This window comes from Pongo pygmaeus, chromosome 20, assembly GCF_028885625.2.
Source record: "Pongo pygmaeus isolate AG05252 chromosome 20, NHGRI_mPonPyg2-v2.0_pri, whole genome shotgun sequence".
Classification (NCBI taxonomy): Eukaryota; Metazoa; Chordata; class Mammalia; order Primates; family Hominidae; genus Pongo; species Pongo pygmaeus.
The window spans coordinates 35087731-35112830 of NC_072393.2; the positions used below are offsets into that span (position 1 = coordinate 35087731).

General features: G+C 46.2%; 1 protein-coding gene across 5 annotated transcripts in view; it reads left to right on the forward strand.

Annotated features, from left to right (window-relative positions):
* Window positions 1-5392: 5392 nt before the first annotated feature.
* Window positions 5393-25100, forward strand: part of URI1 (URI1 prefoldin like chaperone) — a 90277-nt gene continuing 70569 nt past the window's right edge. For 2 of the 5 annotated variants that reach the window (XM_054463716.2, XM_054463719.2), the window contains exon 1: window positions 23596-24062. In XM_054463716.2, coding sequence (XP_054319691.2) covers window positions 23916-24062 — 147 coding nt within the window. In that variant the 5' untranslated portion in view covers window positions 23596-23915. Of the gene's footprint in view, window positions 5534-23595; window positions 24063-25100 lie in introns of those variants that run through there. The other 3 variants (XM_054463720.2, XM_054463718.2, XM_054463722.2) reach the window with 3 other exon arrangements.

Here is a 25100-nt window from a genome sequence, read left to right on the forward strand (position 1 = left end):
CAAGTGGCCAATGGGAAACCTGTAGGGAGTATTTGGACCCAAGAAGATTCTGTATCCGGGCCCTTGAGCCCCTATGCTTGAGCCTGCTCCTGCACTGTGGAGTGTACTTTCATTTTCAATAAACCCCTTCATTCCTTTCTTGCTTTGTGTGTTTTGTCCAATTCCTTGTTCAAGACGCCAAGAACCTGGACACCCTCCACCAATGACACTGAGAGGTGTTGTGGGAATTCCCAAATTTGTGTTGGTTAATTTTTGTATTTTTAGTAGAGATGGGATTTCACTATGTTGTCCAGGTTGGTCTCCAACTTCTGACCACAAGTGATCCACCTGCCTTGGCCTCTCAAAGTAAGACCGATGCCTCAATGCTGTGCCTGCAATTGCCTATTCTTGCTGTTTCAGGGTAGTTCCGTACGTGTCCGGTTCCTGCTGTCCTCCCTGCCCCACACAGGAGGCCTCTGTGCAGGACACACAGCCGTTCCTCGAGAGCCACTCTGCACCTGCTGTCTGCACTCGCTACAGAAGGGCCCAGATGAGTGTCTGCACAGGTAGGTCTTGCCGCTCAAGACTGAGCCTTGCAAAGCAAAGCAGGAGAAATGGATTTTGGTATGTTAGGCAGGCAGTCTTCATCCTAGTTTTGTTTTGTTTTTTGCTCAGTAACCGCTATTGCAACCATAATATTTTCTTCCTTCTTTCCTTCCTTCTGAAATTGTGCCTCAAAGAGTTAAAGAAATCAGTAACTCTGGGCACAGTGGCTCATGTCTGTAATCCCAGCACTTTGGGATGCTGAGGCAGGAGGACTGCTTGAGCCCAGGAGTTTAAGACCAGCCTGGACAACACAGTGAGAACCCGTCTCTATATAAAATAAAAATTAGTTGGGCATGGTAGCGCATGCCTGTCATCCCAGTTACTCAGGAGGTTGGGGCAAAAGGATTGCTTGAGCCCAGGAGTTCAAGGCTGCAGTGAGTCACGATTGCGCACCACTGCACTCCAACCAGGGCGACAGAGGGAGACCCTGTCTCACTAAAACAACAACAACAACAACAAAACCAGTAAGTAACAGAAATTCTTGAGTTTGCAGGATAGCAGATAAGGAAAGAAACAACTTGCTGAAATGCTGAAACTCCTTTCATTCGTAAGATAACCAAACTGGCTGAAATCTGTTGAAACGAATGTGGCCAACTAGTCTGTGCAGAACCGGCTTGCTGACATCACAGCCTGAATTTCCATCATGTTTCAGATAACTCCCTCTGAATTTGCACACGTGAACCATAAGTTAGCATGAGAAGATAACCATGAATCCTCAAGGATTCTGCCCATCTCCCTCTTCCTTCCACCAATCACCTGCTAATCCAACCCCAAACCTTGACTAATAAAATGACTGCCTTAAAGCCAGCAGGGAGACAGATTTGAGCTGGATGCCTCTCTCCTTGGGAGTCAACTTTTCTTTTTTCCTTTTTGTTGAGAGAGAGTCTCACTGTGTGCCCAGGCTGGAGTGCAGTGGTGCGATCTCCGCTGACTGCAGCCTAGGTTCAGGCGGTTCTCCTGCCTCTGCCTCCTGAGTAGCTGGATTGCAGGTGTCCACCACCACACCCAGCTAATTTTTGTATTTTTAGTGCAGACAGGGTTTCATCATGTTGGCCAGGTTGGTCTCGAACTCCAGACCTCACCTGGCTGACCCTTTTAAACTTTACCTCAAATATATAGCGGTGGCTGTTTTCGATTTCTGTATTAATGGATTCACACTCTAAATATCCTACTATGACTTGTTTTCTTTCTTTAACAATATGAATAATTGGCCGGGTGTGATGGCTCATACGTGTAATTCTAGAACGTTGGGAGGCCAAGGTGGGCAGATCACCTGAGGTCAGGAGTTCCAGACCAGCCTGGGCAACATGGTGAAATCCTGTCTCTACTAAAAATGCAAAAATTAGCCAGGCGTGGTGGTGGGCACCTGTAATCCCAGCTACTCAGGAGATTAACGCAGGAGAATCACTTGAACCTGGGGGGCGGAGGTTGCAGTGAGCTGAGATCGTACCATTGCACTCCAGCCTGGGCGCCAGAGTGAGACTCCATCTTAAAAATATAAATATATATATAAAAATAATTATTTTGTCCTGGAGGTTGTATGTTGTTTTACTGTGACATTAGTAAAGATACAGCTAGCACAGAAGTCAATTATTTCATGAATATTATTAAATTAAATCTTTACATTAAAAATATGAGTTGGAGCCAGGTGTGGTGGCTCACACCTGTAATCCCATCACTTTGGGAGGCTGAGGCAGGCAGATCACCTAAGGTCAGGTGTTCAAGACCAGCCTGGCCAACATGGTGATACCCTCTCTCTACAAAAATACAAAAATTAGCGGGGCATGATGGTGGGTGCCTGTAATCCCAGCTACTCAGGAGACTGAGGCGAGAGAATCACTTGAACCTGGGAGGCAGAGGTTGCAGTGAGCTGAGATTGTGCCATTATATATATATATTTGAGTTGGGGCTGGGTGCGGTGGCTCACACCTGTAATCCTAGCACTTTGGGAGGCCGAGGCAGGTGGGTCACTTGAGGTCAGGAGTTGGAGACCAGCCTGGTCAACATGATGAAATCCTGACGCTATTAAAAATACAAAAATTAGCCAGATGTGGTGGTGCATGCCTGTAATCCCAGCTACTCGGGATGCTGAGGCATAAGAATTGCTTGAACCCGGGAGGTGGAGGTTGCAGTGAGCCAAGACTGTGCCACTGCACCCCAGCCTGGGTGACAGAGTGAGACTCTGTCTCAAAAAAAAACTACATATATATGTATGTGTATATGTGTGTACATATATATATATATAAACAAGCACAGAAGTCAATGATTTCATGAGTATTATTAAGTTAAATCTTTACATTAAAAATATAAGTTGAGTTTTGCATACACTGCCACAGGGTCCCCATACTATCAGCCATGGTCAACCCCACCAAGTTCTTCGATGAGCCCTTGGGCCGCATCTCCATCCAGCTGTTTGCAGACAAGTTTCCAAAGACAGCAGAAAATGTTCGTGCTCTGAGCATTGGAGAGAAAGGATTTGGTTATAAGGGTTCCTGCTTTCACAGAATTATTCCAGGGTTTATGTGTCAGGGTGGTGACTTCACACACCATAATGGCACTGGTGGCAAGTCCATCTATGGGGAGAAATTTGATGATGAGAACTTCATCCTGAAGCAGACAGGTTCTGGCATCTTGTCCAAGGCAAATGCTGGACCTAACACAAACGGTTCCCTGTTTTTCATTTGCACTGCTAAGAGTGAGTGGTTGGATGGCGGGCATGTGGTCTTTGGCAAGGTGAAAGAAGGCATGAATATTGTGGAGGCCATGGAGGGTTTTGGGTCCAGGAATTTCAAGACCAGCAAGAAGATCACCATTGCTGACTGTTGACAACTCTAATAAGCTTGACTTGTGTTTGTTTTGTTTTGTTTTTGAGACAGTTTCACTCTTGCCATCCAGGCTGGAGTGCAATGTCACAATTTCAGCTCACTGCAACCTCCGCCTCCAAGGTTCCAGTGATTCTCCTGCCTCAGCCTCCTAAGTAGCTGGGATTACAGGTGAGCACAACCATGCCTGGCTAATTTTTGTATTTTTAGTAGAGACGGGGTTTCACCATGTTGGCCAGGCTGGTCTTGAACTCCTGACCTCAGATGATCCGCCCACCTTGGCTTCCCAAAGTGCTGGGATTACAGGCATGTGCCACCATGCCCAGTCGACTTGTGTTTTATCTTAACCTCGAGATCATTCCTTCTGTAGCTCCGGAGAGCGCTCCTCCACCCCATTTGCTCACAGTATCCTATAATCTTTGTGCTCTCACTGCAGTTCCCTTTGAGCTCCAAATTTTCCTTATTCTCTTCCATGCCTAGCTGGATTGTAGAGTCAAGTTTATGATTATGAAATAAAAACTAAATAATGACAGCAAAAAATATGAGTTGATTTAAATAAAAATATCAAGTAAATATTAGTATAGGCGGCAAGCGGATATGGCAAAAAAAATGAATAAAATTTGAATGCGAATGGCTAAAATTCAGGAAATATGGTTTAATAAAAACAGATAGAAGCTGTGGCATGTGCTTGTAGTCCCAGCTGACGCCCAGGAGGGAGGAGGGCTTGAGCTTGGAAGTTCAGGGCCAGCCTGGGCAACAGGGCCAGCCTGGGTAACATAGTGAGACCTCGCCTTAACAACAAAAATGAAAAAAATCAACAACAACAGAAACACAGATACACCTAAAATTGCTCTGGATCTTTGGAACAGGTCTGCCCTGAAGTGGTGTTTTATGGGCCTGGGCACACTGGCACAAGCCCTTTCTGGGCACAAGGCGAAGTTGATGAGATTCATGCTTACCGCCAGCTTGCTCCAGGCCACTTTCAGCCACCAGCACCATGGCCTTCTGCCTCCTTAGTCTCTATACCTTCCCTGGGATTTCCCCCAGGCTTGACTCTTCTCCCAACTCCTCTGTGCATGGCCTGAACTTGCCCTTGCAACCTGGCATGGATCAAGCCGGCTTCCTAGTTTCTGCCCCCCAGCTCCATTCACCCCTGGGTACTGGCCTCGCTTCATCATCTCTTTCTGTATCTACACCCTTTGCCACATTACTTTGCAGTGCCCTCTCAATGTGACTCTGGGCTGGCCATGAGACCTGTGTTGACCGACAGGACCAGGCTGAAGTGACAGTGCACCAGTTCCAGAGGCCCTGAGTGTCTCTGTGCCATCTTGTGCATTTCTGCCATCTCTAAGAGAAGGACAAAATCAGCAGGTCCTAGGATGAGGGTGAAATATGTGGAGCAGAGTTGCCTCAGCCAAGCCTCCAACCTCCGGCAGCACTCCAGCCCTCCCATAAACTCATGAAAAATAAGACATAATTTTTTTTTCAGCCATTGAGCTTTGGAGTGTCCATGTATCGGTTAGCTATTGCTGTGTATTTGTTGCACAGCAATAGCTAACCAATACATGGACACAAAGCAGCAGTCCCTGGCCCCCACCCGTGTTCAGTGACTGCTGTACTCACACACAGAGTAGAAAATTCTTGCACAAGTGGGATCAAGCATTTTCCCACTTTCATAACCATGCCCCATGGCGTCGCCACTGATATTGCCCTGCCTAGCACTGGGAAGAGGAGGTAGTGAGGGCAAATGGAACCCCCTTTTGCTCAGTCCAGGGAGCAATAGGCAGCTGTCACCCACAAACGACACGGCTCCCACAATCTACTCCCCAGAACACAGTCCTGCCTAGCTGGGACTGGAGGTAGGATACAAGTTAGAGGTGTATTCCAGCCCCAGGGTGCTGGGTGAGGCCTGGGGATGTGTCCCCGCCCACAAGACAGAACTGGAATCTTCATGTCCGCCAGATTCTGGGCCTCTCTACTGTGTCACAGATGGGAATTCTTTCCACGTTATTCCCGGTGGACCTTCTCACTCTTTTCCAGGCTCCTTGGAGGTCACTGCCCTGATGACAACATGGTCTTCCCTTCAAGGAAGCCACGTTTCTAAGAGGGCTCTGGCATATGCATTGGTGAGTTGAAGCTTGACCGTGTTATAGCTTCTCTGCTGTTAGTGTGAGGTTTGAGGGTTTTTACTTTAACCACATGGATTAGTCAGAGAAACAGAATGAACAAGATACAGACGGCACTATAGACATAGCTATAGACCTGGAAGAGGGGATTTATAATGGAGGTTGGCCTGAGTGATTGGGAGCCTAAGAAGTCCCACAGTATGTCGTCTGCAGGTTGAAGAGCCAGGGAAGCTGATGGTGTCATTCAGTTTGAGCCTAAAGTTCTGAGAACCAGGAGCTTCAATGTCCCAGGGCGTGAGAAGGTAGATGTCCCAGGTCCAGAAGAGAGTGAATTTGCTTTTCCTCTGTCTTTTTGTTCTGTTTGGGCCCTCAGTGGATTGAATGTTGCCCACCTACATTGGTGAGGGCAGATGTTTTTTACTTGGTCTACTGATTTGAGTAGCAATCTCTTTGAAAACACTCTCCTAGATGCACCCAGAAATAATGTTGCACCTGCTATCTGGGTATCCCTTAACCCAGTCAAGCTGACAGCTAAAAGTAATCATCACACCACACTTTCACAAACACCTGGGTGCTTGCGGACTTGCCTTTTACAATGGTTTTACCAGCCTCCTCCACAAGCACAGGCAAAGTCAGTTTCAAGGACAGGAGCCCTCCACTGTTGCTCGGTGTACTGGTGATCTAAACAAACACGTGCATTATAGGGGGTTTCTGTCATTTTTTAGCCGCCTCGCTTTCATCCCTGGTCCTCATGACCCCTTGATTTCTTTCTGAGGAATTCTCTCCCTCCCACTGTGAGAACAGAGGGGCCAGGCTGTCCGTCTGTCTCCCAGCTCTAGGAGAGCCAGGGGTGGAGAGCCAGGGTTTGAGCCCCAGGCCAGAGCTCAGCCAATCAGACGCTGTCCTGTGAGCAAGTGATACTGGGACTGATGGGATGGCTGGAGTGTGTGGTGCACAGATGCAACAGCAGCATGCTGACCAGACTGTGCCCCTGTGAGAGCCAGGGTGGGGCTCCACTGCTCACCAGGGCTCCCAGGAGCTCTGCCTGCCCTCAGCTTCCTGTCCAGGCTCTCTGCACCCCCTATTTTTTTAATTTTTAAATTTTTTTTAGATGAAGTCTCGCTTTGTCACCCAAGCTGGAGTGCAACAGTGTGATCTCGGCTCACTGCAACCTCCGCCTCCTGGATTCAAGTGGTTCTCCTGCCTCAGCCTTCCAAGTAGCTGGGATCACAGGCATGCACCATCACGCCTGGCTAATTTTTGTATTTTTAGTAGAGATGGGGTTTCACCATGTTGGCCAGGCTGGTCTCGAACTACTGACCTTAGGTGATCCCCCTGTCTTGGCCTCCCAAAGTGCTGGGATTACAGGCATGAGCCACCACGCCTGGCTGCAACCTCTCTTGTCGATCCTTCTTGCTTGGTTAGGCAGAGACAGCCTCCAGTTCTTGCAGCTACAAGGCCCGCACATGAAGGACAAAATGCTTCGGTTAATAATGTTTTCATGTGTGTAAGTCCTGTTTTTGTTTTCTAGTTTAATTGAAAGTTCCTTTTGGGCAGGAACTCTTTATTCCCTTTGTCCTGGGTCCAGTACTTGGCATGCAGTAGATTCTAGGGCAGAGTTGGAGGCAGGGGGAGGCTGCCTAGAGCCAGAGGGCTCGTATGTGAGGTCCGCTCCTGCACTCACTCACTGTGGGACCTTGGCTGAGTCCTGCGGCATTTTCAGTCTAGACATTGCATCAATTAAACGGGTGTGATGCTTATAATGATCACCCTCCTTCTTGGTCTCAGGGCCTCTGTGAGGTTTTAATGAATGAAGGCTGAAGAAACTCCACAGAGATGGTGACTTGCCCCTAGCACAGCTCTTGCCCTTAAGGAAGAGACACTCGAGCAAACAGGCAACTGGAAACAGGATGGCTTCGTGGGCTTGTGTGACTTACACAGGGCCCTGCACTCAGAAGAATCACGTGACTGACTTAGGCTCTGCAGCTGCCATCTTGAAATTCTTAATACCTTTTGAATGGTGTTGGGGGTGGGGTTGGGGGGGATGGTCCACACTTTCATTTTGCACTGGGCATCACAAATTATGTAGCCGGCTCTGATTAAAATGTTACAAAAACTAACATGAGACTGGACACAGAAACCAGACCCCAGAGCACATACCGTATGGGTCCATTGGTATGAAGTTTAAAAACAGGTGGCACTAGTCTAAAGGATTGGAAGTTGGAACAGTGGTTACCAGGGCTGGGGGGAGGAAGGGATGGTGGATGGTGAACAAAAGGACCTTGGAGGGCTCCTGAGGTACTAGGAATCTTCCTTCCTTCCTTCCTTCCTTCCTCCCTCTCTCTCTCTCTTTTTGTTTTTATTTCAATAGGTTTTTGGGGAACAGGTGGTGTTTGGTTACATGAATAAGTTCTTTAGCAGTGATTTCTATATTTTGGTGCACCCATCACCCGAGTAAAAATGTTCTCTCTTTCTTCCTCTCCTTCCTTCCTTCCTTCCTTCCTTCCTTCTTTCCTTCAACAGAATCTTATTCTGTTGCCCAGGATGGAGTGCAGTGGTACAATTATAGCTCATTGCAGCCTCAACCTCCTGGGCTCAAGTGATCTTCCTGCCCCAGCCTCCTGAGTAGCCAGGACTACAGGAAAGTGCCAACACGCCTGGCTAATTTTTAAAAAATTTTTATAGAGAAGAGGTCTCACTATGTTGCACAGACTAGACTTGAACTCCTGGCCTCAAGTGATCTTTCCTCATCAGTCTTCCAAAGTGCTGGGATTGCAGGCGTGAGCCACCTTGCCCAGCCTTAGAAATGTTCTGTTTCTTGACCTGAGAGCTGGATATACAGGCTTGCTCACTTTGTGAAAATTCGCTAAGGATTTGTGCACTTTTCTGCATATGTGTCAAACTGCAGTACAAGATTAAACGAAAACGTGTGAAACGACCTATACATTGCAAAGGAAAGGCCAGGGTGCTGAGCTTGACCCACCTTGGGGGTGCTCAGAGAAGGCTTCCCTGGAGAGGGGTCTGGGTAAGGTCCTGAAGGAGGAGCAAGGGATGGGGGTTGGGAAGTTTTGTGGCTCCCTACCAAGGGATGACATGCCTGTCTGGCAGGAGCTAGGCTTATGCATAGCTCGGGAGAGCACCTGCCTGAGTCTGGCTCTGCCTGGAAGCTTGAGGATGCGAATGAATTGAAGACACAAAGACCAGCTCATGGGGGCCATGGACTCCACTCTCTGGGATTGAGACTCCAGCTGCAGTGTGGAGGGCAGCCTGGGGTGGGAGATGGGAGGCAGGGAGACCCTGCAGAGGCCACTGGACTTCCCAGGTGAGCAGCGATGGTGGCTTGGGCTGGGGGAGTGTAGACAGGAGAATGGATTCTGGAGGCTTTATTCTAGTGGTAGCTGTGGTGGTCTTCATATAGGATCACAAATTCCTTGGCATTTGTCCCATCAAGAGATGAAGTCTAATTTCATCCCTCTTTTTTTTTTTTTTTTTTCCTGAGATGGAGTCTTGCTCTCTTGCTCAGGCTGGAGTGCAGTGGTACAATCTCGGCTCACTGCAACCTGCGCCTCCCAGGTTCAAGTGATTCTTCTCCCTCAGCCTCCTGAGTAGCTGGGATTACAGGCACATGCCACCACACCCGGCTAATCTTATGTTTTAGTAGACACAGGGTTTCACCATATTGGCCAGGCTGGTTTCGAACTCCTGACCTCAGGTAATCCACCTGTCTCGGCCTCCCAAAGTACTGGGATTACACGCATGAGCCACTGCACCCGGCTTTTTTTTTTTGAGACAGAGTCTCACTCTCGCCCAGGCTGGAGTGCTGGAGTGCAAGGGCGTGATCTCAGTTCACTGCAACCTCTACCTCCTGGGTTCAATCAATTCTCATGCCTCAGCCTCCTGAGTAGTTGGGATTACAGACGCCTGCCATCATGCCTGGCTAATTTTTGTATTTTTACTAGAGATGGGGTTTTGTTATGTTGGTCAGGCTGGTCTCAAACTCCTGACCTCAAGTGATCTGCCCACCTCGGCCTCCCAAAATGCTGGGATTACAGGCGTGACCTACGGTGCCTGGCCTAATTCCATCCCTCTTGAATGTGAGCTGGCCTTAGTGACTTGCTTCTGATGAGTAGAATGTGGCTGAAGGGATACTACACAACACCCCAGGCTAGATTAGAAAAGGCCATGCCACTTCTGCCTGGCTCCCTTGGAACTCAACAGCCGTGCTGCAAAGAAGCCCAGGCTATGAGGCAAGACCACATACAGGTGATCTGGTTGACTGCCCTACTGAGATCCCCGGTGACAGTTAATCTCAAGTCCAGATATGTGCAAGCAGAAGTTTTCAAGACGACCTCAGCTGCATGAGCCTCTGAATGAGAGCTGCCTGGCTGCCTGGCTGGGAGCGGTGATTTTTGCCACTAAGTTTGGTTGGTTTGCTAGCAGCAAGAAAACAGCAGCCTAGGCTGTTTCGAGGAATCACCAGAGAAGCTTAAAAACTTCCCACTGCCCAGGTCACGCCCAAGCATTATTTTTCAGAGTTCCCAACGTGCATCCGAGGTTGAGAACAGTGCAGGAGGCCAACCCCGAGGCCCCCGAGCCTCAGTGGAGACAGCAGGCTGGGCCGACGTCATGAAACGCCCCTTTCCTTTCCACCACCTCCCTTCACTCAGCTCTCTTTTGTCCCCGCCCACTTGTTTCCATCTTCAGTTCCTGGTAGATGAAAGGGATCCATTTAAGTGGCAGGGACTTTGAAATCAGTGTGTCAGTCCCTGATGCCTGTTTATTTTCAAAGCAACATAGGAGAATGGATGTGGAGGGGATGTGGGGAAGCTCTCAAGGGCAGAAGTGGGAATAGGATTGCCGGATAAAATACAAGAGGCTGTATTAAATTTGAATTTCAGATAAACCATGAATTTTCTTTTCGGTAGAAGGATGCTCCAAATATTACATGGACATACTTATACTAAAAGATTACTTGTTGTTTATCTGAAATTCAAATTTAATCGAATGACCTATATTTGTATTTGCTAAACCTGGCAACTCTAAGTGTGAAGCCAGGTCAAGGTGACACCCAGAACTCATTTAGGGGCATTTGCAGTCTGCCAAGTTCCTTCACCAGCAAAGTAGGAAACCTCTCAGGAATCCTCAGGCTCTTCCCCTTATTTAGGGAAAGTGAGGCTCCAAGACAGGAAGTAACACATTCAAAACAGGCAATTCTTGGTTTGCACATTATCATGGTCACTAAACACATGTATATTGAAACCATGTTCTTGCTTTGCTGCTATGAATATTTGCATGGAGGTTTTTGTATTGACATAAATTTTCAACTCAGTTGAACTCAACTGGGATTGTGATTGCTGGGTTGTATAAGTCTATGTTTGACTTTGTAAGAAACTGCCAAACTGTCTTCCAGAATGGCTGTACCATTTTATCTTCCCACCAGGAATGAAAGAGAGTTTCAATTTCTCTACATCCTTGCCAACATTTATTTTCCATTAATTAAAAAAAAAATTTAAGGCTGGGCATGGTGACTCATGCCTGTAATCCCAGCGCTTTGGGAGACTGAGGTGGCCAGATCACTTGAGGTCAGGAGTTGGAGACCAGCCTGGCCAACATGGTGAAACCCCATCTCTCCTAAAAATACAAAAATTAGCGGGCTGTGGTGGCAGGTGCCTGTAATCCCAGCTACTTGGGAGGCTGAGGCAGGAGAATGGCTTGAATCCAGGAAGTGGAGGTTGCAGGGAGCTGAGATTGTGCCACTGCACTCCATCCTGGGCCACAGAGTAAGACTCCATCTCAAAAAATTAAAGAAATTAAAAAAAAAATAGCTATCCTAGCAGCTGTGAGATGGTCTCTCATTGTGATTCAGATTTGCATTTCCCTAATAATTAGTGATATTGAGCATCTTTTCATGTGCCTATTGGCCATTTGTATATCTTCTTTGGAGAAATAGCTACGCAAGTTCTTTGCTCATTTTGGGGTTTTCCATAAAACTCCTACAACTCAATGACAACAACAACAAAAAAACAGTGCAATATATATATGCTTGATATTAAACCCTTATATATAAGATACAAGATTTGCAAGTGTTTCTTCTTGTTCTGTGTGTTATCTTTTCACTCTCTTGTCAGTGTCTTTTTATTTTTATTTTTTGAGACGGAGTCTTGCTCTGTCTCCCAGGCTGGAGTGCAGTGGTATTATCTCAGCTCACTGCAACCTCTGCCTCCAGGGTTCAAGCGATTATCCTGCCTCAGCCTCACAAGTAGCTGGTACTACAGGTGCCACCACCACACCAGGCTAATTTTTTGTATTTTTGGTAGAGATGGGGTTTCACCATGTTGGCCAGGCTAGTCTTGAACTCCTGACCTCAAGTGATCTGCCCACCTCATCCTCCCAAACTGCTGGGATTACAGACATCAACCAACGCGTCCGATTGACAGTGTCCTTTGATGCATAAAAAGTTTTTAATTTTGACGACGTCCAATTTATAGTTTTTTTTTCTTTTGCCTCCTGTGCTTTTGGTGGCCTATTTGAGAAACCATTGCCAAATCTAAGATCATGATTTGCCCCTATGGTTCCTTCTGAGTTTGACTTTAGGTCTTACATTCAGGTCTTTGATCAATCTTGAGTTAATTTTTAGTTATAGTGTAAGGTAAGGGTCCAACTTCATTCTTTTGCACGTGGATATCCAGCTTCCTTGGCACCATTTGTGTTTTTTTTTCTTTTCCATATATATTCTTCTTATGTAAGGCACCATTTATTAAAGAGACTGTCCTTTTCTTATTGAATGGTCTTGAAATTCTTGTCAAAAATCTGTACACAAGAGGGTTTATTTCTGGGCTCTTTATTCTAGTCTGTTGGACTATATGACTACCTGAGACCTCAGTGTTTTTTGTTTTTTTTGTTTTTTAAGACAAAGTCTTGCTCTGTCACCCAGGCAGGAGTGCAGTGGTGTGATCTCGGCTCACTGCAACCTCTGCCTCCCACATTCAAGTGATTCTCATGCCTCAGCTTCCCAAGTAGTAGCTAGGAATACTACTAGCTGCCACCATGCCCAGCTTTTTTTTTTTTTTTTTTTTTGGTAGTTTTAGTACAGACAGGATTTCACCATGTTGGCCAGGCTGGCCTCGAATTCCTGACCTCAAGTGATCCACCAGCCTTGGCTTCCCAATGTGTTGGGATTACAGGCATGAGCCACCATGCCTGGCCTCATAGTATTTTGATTACTGTAGCTTTGTAGTAAGTTTTGAAATCAGGAAGTATGAGACCTCCAACTTTGTTCTTCTTTTTCAGTTATTTTGGTTATTTGGGGTCTCTTGAAATTCCATACAAATTTCAGGACCAGTTTCGCTACTTCTGCAAAAAAATGCCATTGGGATTGGATAGGAATTGCACTGAATCTGTAGATGGCTTTGGAGAACATTGTTGTATTAGTCTGCTTGAACTGCTGTAATAAAATACCATGACAGTCTTAAACAATAGAAATTTGTATTTCTTACAGCTCTGGAAACTAAGGGTCCATGATGGTGTTGGAAAAGCCAGTTTCTCATGAAGTTTCTCTTCCTGGCTTGTCCATGACCACCTTCTTACTATGTCCTTGGATGGTCTTTCCTTGCATGCAGAGCAAGAGAAAGCTCTCTGGTATCTCTGCCAGGATAGGGACGCCAATCCTATCGAACCAAGGCCCCACCTTCATTTAACATTAATTAGTTCCATAAAGGCCCTATCTTCAGAAACAGTCACGTTGGCGGTTAGGGCATTGACATGTGCATTTTGGAAGAACACAAACATTCAGCCCATAACAATCATCATCTTAACAATATTGTCTTCCAATCCATGAATGCAAGATGTTCTTCCACATACTTGTTTCTTTCAGCAGTGTTTTGTAGTTTTCAATGCACAAATCTTGCTCCTCCTTAAATTTTTTACTAAATATTTTATTCTTGATGTTACTGTACATGGAATTGTTTTTTCAATTTTCTTTTCAGATCGTTGTTTCCTACTACTCAGAAATATATATCCTACTATATAGGAACTGATTCTCGTGTGTTGATTTTGTATCCTGCAGCTTTGCTGAATTTATTAGCTCTAACAGTTGTGTGTGTGTGTTGGGTGGGTATTCATTGGGATTTTCTACATATAAGGTTTTATCATCTACCAAGAGAGATAATATTACTTCTTCTTTTCTAACTTGGCTGCCTTTCATTTCTTTATCTTGCCTAATTGCCGTGACTAGAACTCTTAGTACTATACTAAATAGTAGTGCTAAAAGTGGGCCTCCTTGTCTTGTTCCCAATTTAGAGGAAAAAAATCTTCAGTCTGTCATGATTATGTTAGTTACGGACTTTTCTTATATGGTCCTTATAATGTTGAAGAGGTTCGTTTCTATTCCTACTTTACTAAGTGTTTTATCTTGATGTTGGATATTGTCAAATGCTTTTTCGGCATCATTTGAGATGGTGATGATGATGATGATTATTATTATTATTATTTGAGACACAGTCTTGGTCTGTCACCCAGGCTGGAATTCTGTGGCATGATCTCAGCTCACTGCAACCTCCGCCTCCTGGGTTCAAGTGACTCTCCTGCCTCAGCCTCCCAAGTAACTGGGATTACAGGTGTCTGCCACCGCACCTGGCTAATTTTTGTATTTTTAGTAGAGATGGGGTTTCACCATAATGGCCAGGCTGGTCTCAAACTACTGACCTTAGGTGATTCACCTGCCTCAGCCTCCCAAAGTGCTGGGATTACAGGCGTGAGCCACCATGCCAGGCCCATTTGAGATTATTATGTGGTTTTCCCCCTTCATTCTATTGTTTTTTTTTTTTTTTTTTTTTTTTTTTTTGAGACTGAGTTTCCCTCTTGTTGCCCAGGCTGGAGTGCAGTGGCATGATCTCGGTTCACTGCAACCTCCGCCTCCCAGGTTCAAGCAATTCTCCTGCCTCAGCCTCCTGAGTAGCTGGGAATACAGGTGCCCATCACCACATCCAGCTAATTTTTTTGTATTTTTAGTAGAGACAGAATTTCACCATGTTGGCCAGGCTGGTCTCGAACTCCTGACCTCAGGTGATCCACCCGCCTCAGCCTCCCAAAGTGCTGGGATTACAGGTGTGAGACACCACACCCGGCCTATGTTGATTTATTTTTATACGGTGAATCACCATTGTGTCTCTGGAATAAATTCCACTTGTTCATAGTATATAATCTTACAAATATGTTGCCAAATTTGTTAATATTTTGTTGAGAATTTTTGTGTCTATGTTCAAAAGGAGCAGTGGTCTGCAGTTTTCTTTTCTCTCAGGTCTTTGTCTTGCTGGCCTCATAGAATGTGTTCTTTCCTCTTCAATTTTTCGGAAGAGTTTGAGAAGGATTTGTGTTACTTCTTTAAATGTTTAGTAGAATTCATCTTGAAACAATCTGTTCCTGGGCTTTTTTTGTTGGAAAGTTTTTGATTACTGATTCAATATCCTTACTTGTTATAGATCCAATCAGATTTTCTATTTCTTCTTGAGTTAGTTTTGGCAGTTTGTGTTTTTCTAAAAATTTGTACATTTCATCTAAGGTTTTCCAATTTTTTGGAGTACAATTGTTTATAGTATTATCCAATTTACTTCTGCAAAACAGTACTGTCTCACTTTCATTTCTGATTTTAGTAATTTGACTCTTTTCTCTTTTTTTCGTAGTCAATTTTGTTGATCTTTAAAAACATTAACTTTTGACTGGGCCCGGTGGCTCATGCCTGTAATCCTAGCACTTTTGGAGGCTGAGGCGAGTGGATTGCCTGAGCTCAGGAGTTCAAGACCAGCCTGGGCAACACGGTGAAACCCCGTCTCTATTAAAATACAAAAAAATTAGCTGGGCATGGTGGCGTGCACCTGTAATCCCAGCTACTCAGGAGGCTGAGGCAGGAGAATTGCTAGAACCTGGGAGGTAGAGGTTGCAGTGAGCCGAGACTGTGCCACTGCACTCCAGCCTGGGCAACAGAGTGAGACTCAGTCTCTTAAAAAAAAATCAACTTTCATTTTCATTGATTTCCTCTATCATTTTTCTATTTTCTGTTTTGTTTTTCTCCACTCTAATCTTTGTTATTCCTTCTTTCTTTTTCTTTCTTTCTTTTTTTTTTTTGAGATGGAGTCTTGCTCTGTCACCCAGGCTGGAGTGCAGTGGTGTCATCTCGGCTCACTGCAACCTCTGCCTCCCAGGTTCCAGCGATTCTCCTGCCTCAGCCTCCCGAGTAGCTGGGATTACAGGCGCCTGCCACCACGCCTGGCTGATTTTTGTATTATTAGAAGAGCTGGGGTTTCACCATGTTGGCCAGGCTGGTCTTGAACTTCTGACCTTAGGTGATCCACCGGCCTTGGCCTCACAAAGTGCTGGGATTACAGGCATCAGCCACCATGCCTGGCCTTATTCCTTCTTTCTGCTAGCTTTGGTTTTAGTTTACTCTTCTTTTTCTAGTTACCTAAGCCATATAGTTAGGTTATTGATATGTTAGTTTGCTAGGGCCATGATAACACTTTACCACGAAGTGAGTAGCTTAAACAATAGAAATTTATTTTCTCACAATTCTGGAGGCTGGAAGTCCAAGATCAAGGTGCCAGCAGGGTTGATATTTTCTCAGGCCTCTCCCCTTGGCTTGCAGATGCTGCCTTCTCACTACAATCCCACGTGGTTTTTCTTATGTGTACATACACGCTACTGTTCAGATCTCTTCTTCTCTGTTATGACATGAGGTCTTGCTCTGTAGCCCAGGCTGTACTGCAGTGGTGAGCTCATGGCTTACTGCAGCTTTGACCTCTTCGGCTCTAGCAATCCTCCTGCCTCAGCCTCCCAAGTAGCTAATTTTTTTGTTTGTTTGTTTTAGAGGCCAGGTCTCACTATGTTGCTCAGGATAGTCTCGAATCCTGGGCGCAAGTGATCCACCTCCCTGGATTCCCAAGGGATTGCTAGCATAAGTGCTGGGATTACAGGCATGAGCCAACATGCCCGTATTATTTTCTTACTTTCCATCCTTTCGAATCTTTTGATCTAAAGTAAGTCTCTTGTAGACAGCATATAAATTAATAATTGTTAGAAATCCATTCTATCAACCTCTGCCCTTTAATTAGACAGTTTAGTCCATTTACATTTAAAGTAATTACCAATAAAGGACTTAATTCTGCCATTTATTTAATAGCTATTTGCTTTTCTGTATATTTTTTGTATTTTGTTCCTCAATTCCTCCACTACTACATTTTTTTAGTATTTAATAGATTTTAGTGTACCATTTTCATTCCCTTTTTCTTTCCCTGTCTGCATATTTTTCAGTTATTTTCTTAGTGGTTACCTTGGGGATCACAATTAGCATCTTACATTTATAACACCCTAATTTGAATAATACCAACTTAGTTTTAATAGTATACAAATACTTTGCTCCTATACATCTCTGTCCCTCCCTCTTTATATTATTATTGTCCCAGATCATATCTTTATACATTCTGTGCTCATTAACATAGATTTATAATTATTGTTTCATGCATTTGCCTTTTAAATGATAGGTGAAAAACGAAGAATTACTAACCAAACCTACAATAATACTGGCTTTTATATTTACTGATGTATGTAGTTACTATTTTTATCAGTGTACTTTTTTTCTCATCATGGCTTTGAATTACTATCAAGTGTCCTTTCATTTCAGCCTGATGGATTCACTTTAGCAGCTCTTGTAGAGAAGGGCTAATAGCAATGAGCTTTCTCTGCATTTCTTTATCTGAAAATGTCTTAATTCCTGAAGGATAGTTTGTCTGGTAGGAAATTCTGTAATTCTGTTTGTCTGGTAGGATAGTTGACAGTCTTTTTTTTGTTTTTTCTTTTTTTTTTTCAGGACTTTAACTGTGTTATTCCACTGCCTCTGGGCCTCTATGTTTTGTTTTCTTTCTTTTTTTTTTTTTTAAGAGATGGAGTCTCGCACTGTCGCCCAGGCTGGAGTGCAATGGTGCCATCTTGGCTCACTGCAACCTCTGCCTTCCAGGTTCAAGCAATTCTCCTGCCTCAGTCTCCCAAGTAGCTGGGATTACAGGTGCCCGCCACCACGCCCAGCTAGTTTTTTGTATTTTTAGTAGAGACAGGGTTTCACTATGTTGAACAGGCTGGTCTCGAACTCCTGACCTCAGGCAATCTGCCCATCTCGGCCTCCCAAAGTGCTGGAATTACAGGCATGAGCCACTGCACCCAGCCCCTCTGTGGTTTCTGATGAAAGTTTAGCTATTAATGTTACCAAGGACTCCTTGCACCTTACAAGTTGTTCCTCTCTCGCTGCTTTCAAGATTCTCTTTTTGTCTCTGATTTTTGACAATCTGGTTACGAGTCTCAGTATGAATCTCTGAGTTTCTCCTGCTTGTAATTTGTTAAGCTTCTTGGATGTGTATGTTCATATCCTTCATCAAATTTGGGAAGTTTTCAGCCATTATTTCTTCAAATCTCTTTTTCTGTCCCTTCCTGTTCCTCTTCTCCTGCAGGAACTTCTACTATGCATGTGTTGACATATGCTTGATGGCGTCACATGGATCTATCAGGCTCTGTTCATTTTTCCTTTTCTTTTTTTGAAGATGGAGTCTCAGCCTACTGCCCAGGTGGAGTGTAGTGGCGTGATCTCAGCTCACTGCAACCTCCTCCTTCTTGATTCAAGTGATTCTCAGGCCTCAGCCTCCTCAGTAGCTAGGATTACAGGCGCGTGTCACAACGCCTGGCTAATTTTTATATTTTTAGTAGAGATGGGGTTTCACCATGTTGGCCAGGCTGATATGAAACTCCTGAACTCAAGTGATCCACCCACCTCAGCCTCCCAAAGTGCTGGGATTACAGGCATGAGCCACCATGGCCAGCCTATTTTTCCTTATTTTTTTTCCTCTCTTTACAACTGGACAATTTCAATTGCCTTGTCTTCAAGTTTGCTGATTCTTTCTTCTTCCTGATTCTTCAGACCAGCTTTTTGACTTCTCTAGTGAATTTCTAAATTCCAGCTATTGTACTTTTCGGCTCCAGGATTTTTATTTTGTTCCTTTTTATAAGATTAAACTATCTCTTTATTGGCCTTCCCTATTTGTTCATACATTATTTTGGTTTCCTTTAGCTCACTGGGCATAAGACAGTTGATTTAATGCCTTTGACTAATGTTTCCAATGTAAGGGCTTCCTTGGGGATGGCTTCTATTCAATTCTTTCTTTTCCCCCTGTGAATAGGCTATACTTTCCTTTTTCTTTGTATGCTTTGTAATATTTTGTTGAGCACTTGGCATTTTGGGTATTATTGTGTTAACTCTGAAAAATCAGATTCTCCTCCTCTTCAGAGATTGCTGATTTTTGCTTGTTGAGGGTTGTAGCCATCTGTTTAGAGACTTTTCCAAACTATGTTTGCAAAGTGTGTAGTCCTTATTGCATGTGGTTACTGAAGTTTCTGTTTCATAATCTTTATAGGCAACCAGTGACCTGGAAATGATATCTGTAAATTTCTGGCTCCAAAAAGGTGTTCTTTCCTTTCAAATCTCCTGATGGATGCTGCCATAGGAAGCAGAAGAGGGCTGAAACCAATACAGGAGCCTGTGCTAATCCCTCAGGACTCAAAAATCCCCCAATTTTTGGAGGACAAGGATCATCTTGCCCACCTTGCAACCAGCCAGCCATTCCAGGAAAGCTATTCCTACAGCCTCATGGTGGGGTGAGGGCTGAGAAATGGGGCATGGCAGCTGTTTTGCATCCACCCTGTTGTTGTTCTCTTACCAACAACCAGCAGCCTCTTTTTTCATCAAGAACTCCCCTGGCTGTTTATTCATGTCTCATGAGGTTTGCCCGTCTAATTTTTTGTATCTTTAGTAGAGATGGGGTTTCACCATATTGGCCAGGCTGGTCTCAAAATCCTGACCTCAGGAGATCCATTCCCTTTGGGCTCCCAAAGTTCTGGGATTACAGATGTGAATTACTGTGCCCAGCCAAGGCTGGGTAATTTGTAAAGAAAGGAGGTTTATTTGGCTTGCAGTTCTGTAGGCCATACAAGCATGTGGCACCAACATCTGCTTGGTTTCTGGTGAGGCCTCAGGAAGCTTCCAATCATGGTGGAAGGCAAATGGGGAGCTGCACATCACATGGCAAGTGGAAGTAAGAGCAAGGGAGCAAGAGAGGAAGGAGGAGGTGCCAGGCTCTTTTAAACAACCAGCTTTCATGTGAACTCATTACTGCAGGAAGAGCAGCAAACCACTCGTGAGGGATCCGCCCCCAAGACCTAAACACCTCCCACTAGGCCCCACTTCCAACATTAGGGATCACGTTTCAACATGAGATTTTGAGGGAACAATATCCAAACCATGTCAGTGGCCCTCTATTGACTCCAACATCTATGAACAGGGCTGGTGCTTGCCTTGGTCAACTCTTGTCTCCCATTCCCAGTGGGGGGCCTGGCACATGAAGAAGGGATTAACCAATAATAAGTAATAAAGTAATAAGGTAATAAAATAATATTTACTTTTTTTTTTTTTTTGAGACAGAGTCTCACTCTGTCACCCAGGCTGGAGTGCAGTGGCACCATCTCAGCTCACTGCGAGCTCCGCCTCCCGGGTTCATGCCATTCTCCTGCCTCAGCCTCCCGAGTAGCTTGGACTACAGGCGCCCACCACCACACCTGGCTAATTTTTTGTGTTTTTAGTAGAGATGGGGTTTCACCATGTTAGCCAGGAGGATCTCGATCTCCTGACCTCGGGATCTGCCCACCTCGGCCTCCCAAAGTGCTGGGATTACAGACATGAGCCACCGTGCCTGGCCTACTATTTTTTTTTTTTTTTCTGAGACAGAGTTGCACTCTTGTTGCCCAGGCTGGAGTGCAATGGCACGATCTCGGCTCACTGCAACCTCTGCTTCCAGGGTTCAAGCGATTCTCCTGCCTCATCCTCCACAGTAGCTGGGATTACAGGCATGCACCACCACACCTGGCTAATTTTGTATTTTTAGCAGAGATGGGGTTTATCCATGTTGGTCAGGCTGGTCTTGAACTCCTGACCTGAGGTGATTTGCCCGCCTCGGCCTCCCAAAGTGCTGGGATTACAGGCGTGAGCCACTGTGCCTGGCCAATTTTTTTTTTTTTTTTAGACGGAGTGTCATTCTGTTGCCCAGGCAGGAGTGCAGTGGCATGATCTCTGCTCACTGCAACCTCTGCCTCCCAGGTTCAAGTGATTCTCCTGCCTCAGCCTCCAGAGTATCTGGGATTACAGGTGTGTACCACCACGGCGGCTAATTTTTGTATTTTTAGTAGAGATGGGGTTTCACCATGTGGGGCCAGGCTGGTCTCAAACTCCTGACCTCAAATGATCCGCCTGCCTCCACCTCCCAAAGTGCTCAGATTACAGGCATGAGCTACTGTGCCCGGCCAAAGCTGAATCTGAAAGTGTGATAAGCGCTACAAAGAAAATTTAAAAAGTGAGGTGAGGGCGGATGCCTAGAGGAGAGGGGAAGGGCTTTCGTGGACAGGAGATCAAGAAAGCCCTGTTATTATTTGAACTGAGGCCTGAGTAATGGCAAGGAGGCAACCATGGAAAGATCTGGGAGAAATATTGCAGGCAGAGAGATCGGCAGGTACAAAGGCCCTGAGGCAGGAACTAGTCTGGAGTATCTGAAGAAGAGAGAAATTGTTGTGGTTGGCCTGAGTGGTAGGGGGCTTGGTTGGAGGTGGGCAAGGTGGGTCCGACAATGCTGAATTCTAGTAGGATGTCTGGATTTGATTCTGGTTGCTGTAGGAAGCCATGGAGGGCCCTAGAAGGGAGACTGACATGACCTGATCCCCTTTGAAAAGCTCACCCAGGCTGCTGAGTGGAGAATAGTTTAGGGGTGTGTGAATCAGATGTCTTCGGCTGCTCATGATAGAAAATTGTCTTGGTCATTCAGAAAATTTACTGGCCTTTTAAACGGGAAGTTCAGAAGTGATGCAGACTTCAGAGCTGGTTGATTCAGCCCTGGATCAAGTTCTGTGATGCTGTCAAGGACTTGGGTTCTGTTCTCAGCTCTGCTGACCGCAGATTGCACTTCATTCTGAGTATTGGAGTGTCTAGGTGGTCTAGGGGGGCTGTCTGATACACACGGGGCTACCTGCTTTGCACTTCCTGGCCAAGGGGATAGACTGATTCCTTATGGGAGCACTTTCGAAGAATGAGGAAGAACCTTCTCTGGAGGGGCGTGGTGGCTGGTGCCTGTAATCCCAGCACTTTAGGACGCCGAGGCAGGTGGATCACTTGAGGCCAGGAGTTTGAGACCAGCCTGGCCAACATGGTGAAACCCCGTCTCTACTAAAAATACAAAAATTAGCCAGGTGTGGTGGTGTGCGCCTGTAGTCCCAGCTACTCGGGAGGCTGAGTCAGGAGAATCGCTTGAATCCAGGAGGCAGAGGGTGCAGTGAGCCAAGATGGCACCATTGCACTCCAGCCTGGGCAACAGAGGAAAAAAAAAAAAAGAAAAAGAACCTTCTCAGAAGCCTCCAGGAAATCTGTCTGGACGACACAGCACACCCATTCTTGAACCAATTATTTACAAGGGAGATGCATCACCCCCTTTGCCTGGAGCTAGGGGGTGGGTCAGCTTCTTACATGCACAGGACTATGTGGTCTAGGGTTGAGCCCCTAAACGAGGGGAAGTGGGGTGGGCAGCTGCCGATCTCCATTACAAGGGACAAGAGTGGGGGCAGCAAGGCCAGATCAATGGTTGCTGAGGTGGCTGGGGATGGAGAGGATGGTGGTGGTAGAGGAGGTGGTAAGAATGGTCAGGTTCTGGCTGTTCCAGAGGTGATGATGGTTGGATGTGCAGTGAGGAAAAGACAGGAATGAACATTTATCTTTTCCCAAGTTGTCCTTGCTTTCTTCCTTTGAAGCCATAAAAAGGAAAAAAAGGGTGGATCTGGACTTGGGAGCTGGGCAGGAGTGAGGGAAGAGAAGCAGAGCAAGCAGGCACACCAGGCTGTGACTCTGCAGGCATCTCTCTGCTTAGACCTGTCTGTGTATGATGTGGAACGAACACGACCCATCTTTACTGCTAGCGACTACAGCAGACAGGGCAAGGCCACTTCCACGCAGTTAGGTTAATAGGAGGCTGTACAAAGGGCTGTAGGAGGAAGTGGGCACAGGAGTTCTAAAATAATTGGAACGGCCAGGTGTGGTGGCTCACACCTGTAATCCTAGCACTTCAGGGAAGCCAAGACAGGAGGCTCGCTAAGACAGGAGGCTCGCTTAAAGTCAAGACCAGCCTGGGCAACATTGCGAGACACCGCCTCTACAAAAAAATAGAAAAATTAACAGGATGTGTTGGTGTGGGCCAGTGGTCCCAGCTACTCCTGAGGCTGAGGTGGGAAGATCGCTTGAGTCTAGGAGTTTGAGGCTGCAGTGAGAAATGATGGCACTGCTGCACTCCAGCCCGGGCGACAGACCAAGACTCGGTCTCTTAGAAAAAAAAAAAAAAGAAAAGAAAAGTAGGGGCAAAGTTATCCTTGGAAAATTTCTCAGTCCATTCATAGCAGCATATTAAAATTAGTACAGTAGCTTAATTTATATAAGAGAAAATACAATGTGTACAGTAATTAATGAACATGCAAAATATAATTGTATATTTCAACTCACTAAAAAGGCACAGAAAAGAGTTGAATTGCTAAAATTAAATGTGCTTATGAAACAGCTCTAGTACATGAATTAAGCTCCTAGATACAGATGCAGCGCCAAACGACAGGGAGGGAGATGGGGCACTCAAGGCGACACGCGGCTCTTGCCGAGCATTTCCTGGGCGTGGAGCTTCTTTAGAACGTAAGCTTTTTTTTTTAAGGGCTTTTTTTTTCAAGGTTCCAAAGCCTATATTTAGTGGTTTCATATACGTAATTAAAAAAAAAAAGAAAGAAATATCGGCATAAAAATGTAAGCTTGCAGAGGGATACAAACGCAGCCCAGCAGCTGCCACCGCCAACCCCAGCCACGCGGTTCACACCACGCGCACTCCCCTGGAGGCGGGGCCTGAGCGGGCTGGGCGTGTCGGGGGTGGGGCCTGCGCGCTTGCTTCCGGCGTGCCGCGAGAGGCGGGGCGTGTGGGGAGGCGCGGCCGCCACGGGACGCCTGGGTGGGCCTGCACCGGAGAGCCGTCTCGGTACCTGGCAGGCGGCCTGCTACTCGGAGCCCGCTGCGGGGCGGCGGCGGCGGCATGCGCGTGTGAGATGCGGCAGCGGGCGGCGCGGACGCGAGCAGCGGCGGCGGCGGCGGGCGCGGCCTCCTGGGCGCGGGGCGCGCGGTGCCTGAGGGCGGGCGCGCGGGCGCTGGGCAGCCGCCGGCCGCGCCGCTTGCGCAGGCGCTGGTTCAGGACTCACTCGCCCCGCTGAGGCCCCCGGGCCTGTCATGGAGCCGCCTACCGTGGAGACGCCCCCCGACCTCTCGCCCCCTTCGGCCTCGGCCTCGGCCTCGGCCCCGGCCCCGGCCCCGGCCATGGCCACGGTTCCGCTGCGCGCCCCGGATGTGGCGCGGCTGCGCGAGGAGCAGGAAAAGGTAACTGGCAGCCCCGCGCCGCTTCCGCCTCCGCCCGCCGGGCCGCCCCTGCCTGTGTTCTGGGCCGCTGCCCCGCGTGGCGTAGGCCCAGCTGCCCGGGCCCCCGGAGGGAACGGGGAGAAACTTTTGTCACGTGCTTCTGTTGTCTTTGTCGGCAGCCCTTTGACCTCGCAGCGGAGTGAGGGGTGTGCAGCCCGTTCGCCTGCCCAGGAAAGGGGGCTTCTGAGCTGAAGGCGTGCGGCAGCGCGTGGGAATTTGGGGGCGGGGGCAGCACGCTGTCAACGGAAGCGTTCGCTTTAATATTTGTAGCTTGTGATGATCTAACATTGCTTAAAATGTGTACTGTTTGTTGCTCTTTATTTGATTGCACGGAAAAGTTTTACCACGTTTGTCATGATAATGCTTCCTGTGCAATATTTGGTTATTTAATATTTGTCACAATATAATGCCATTTAAACATTTAAAAAAAAAAGAGTCTCACTATGTTGCCCAGGCTAATCTCGAACTTCTGGCCTCAAGCGATCCTCCCCCTCCTGCCCCTCCCCACCTCGCCTCCCAAAGTGTTGGGATTATAGGCCTGAGTCACCGCACCCGGCTCATTTTTACAAATTTTAATTTCATCCTATAATAAATGAGTTTTAAACTAGTGAAAAGGGTACAAAGTTTTGTGTTTCCTAGTGGGACTTTATATAAAGAAGTATTCCCAATTTAAGAAATAGTTTTATTGTTAAATCTGATTTTTCTGTGGATTCTGTGGTCTTTCAGATTGATTCTGTCTCAAGTGTCTTGAAATTGTTACTTTGAAAAGCAGTATTTAATTTGCTTAAAATATTTTATGTCATTTTTGGAAGAGCATGGATTATAAAGGGTTAGGAAGTTGCTTCAACACTATAAGCAGTTTAAAAGTTCTTAACTTTTTAACTGAACATTCCTGTATAAGAACGACTGTTTACATAGATACAAAAATATACTCAGTTCACCTAGATGGGGGTTTTGATAGAACTTAAAAAACCCTCGTTTGCTTGGAAACCACCTGTT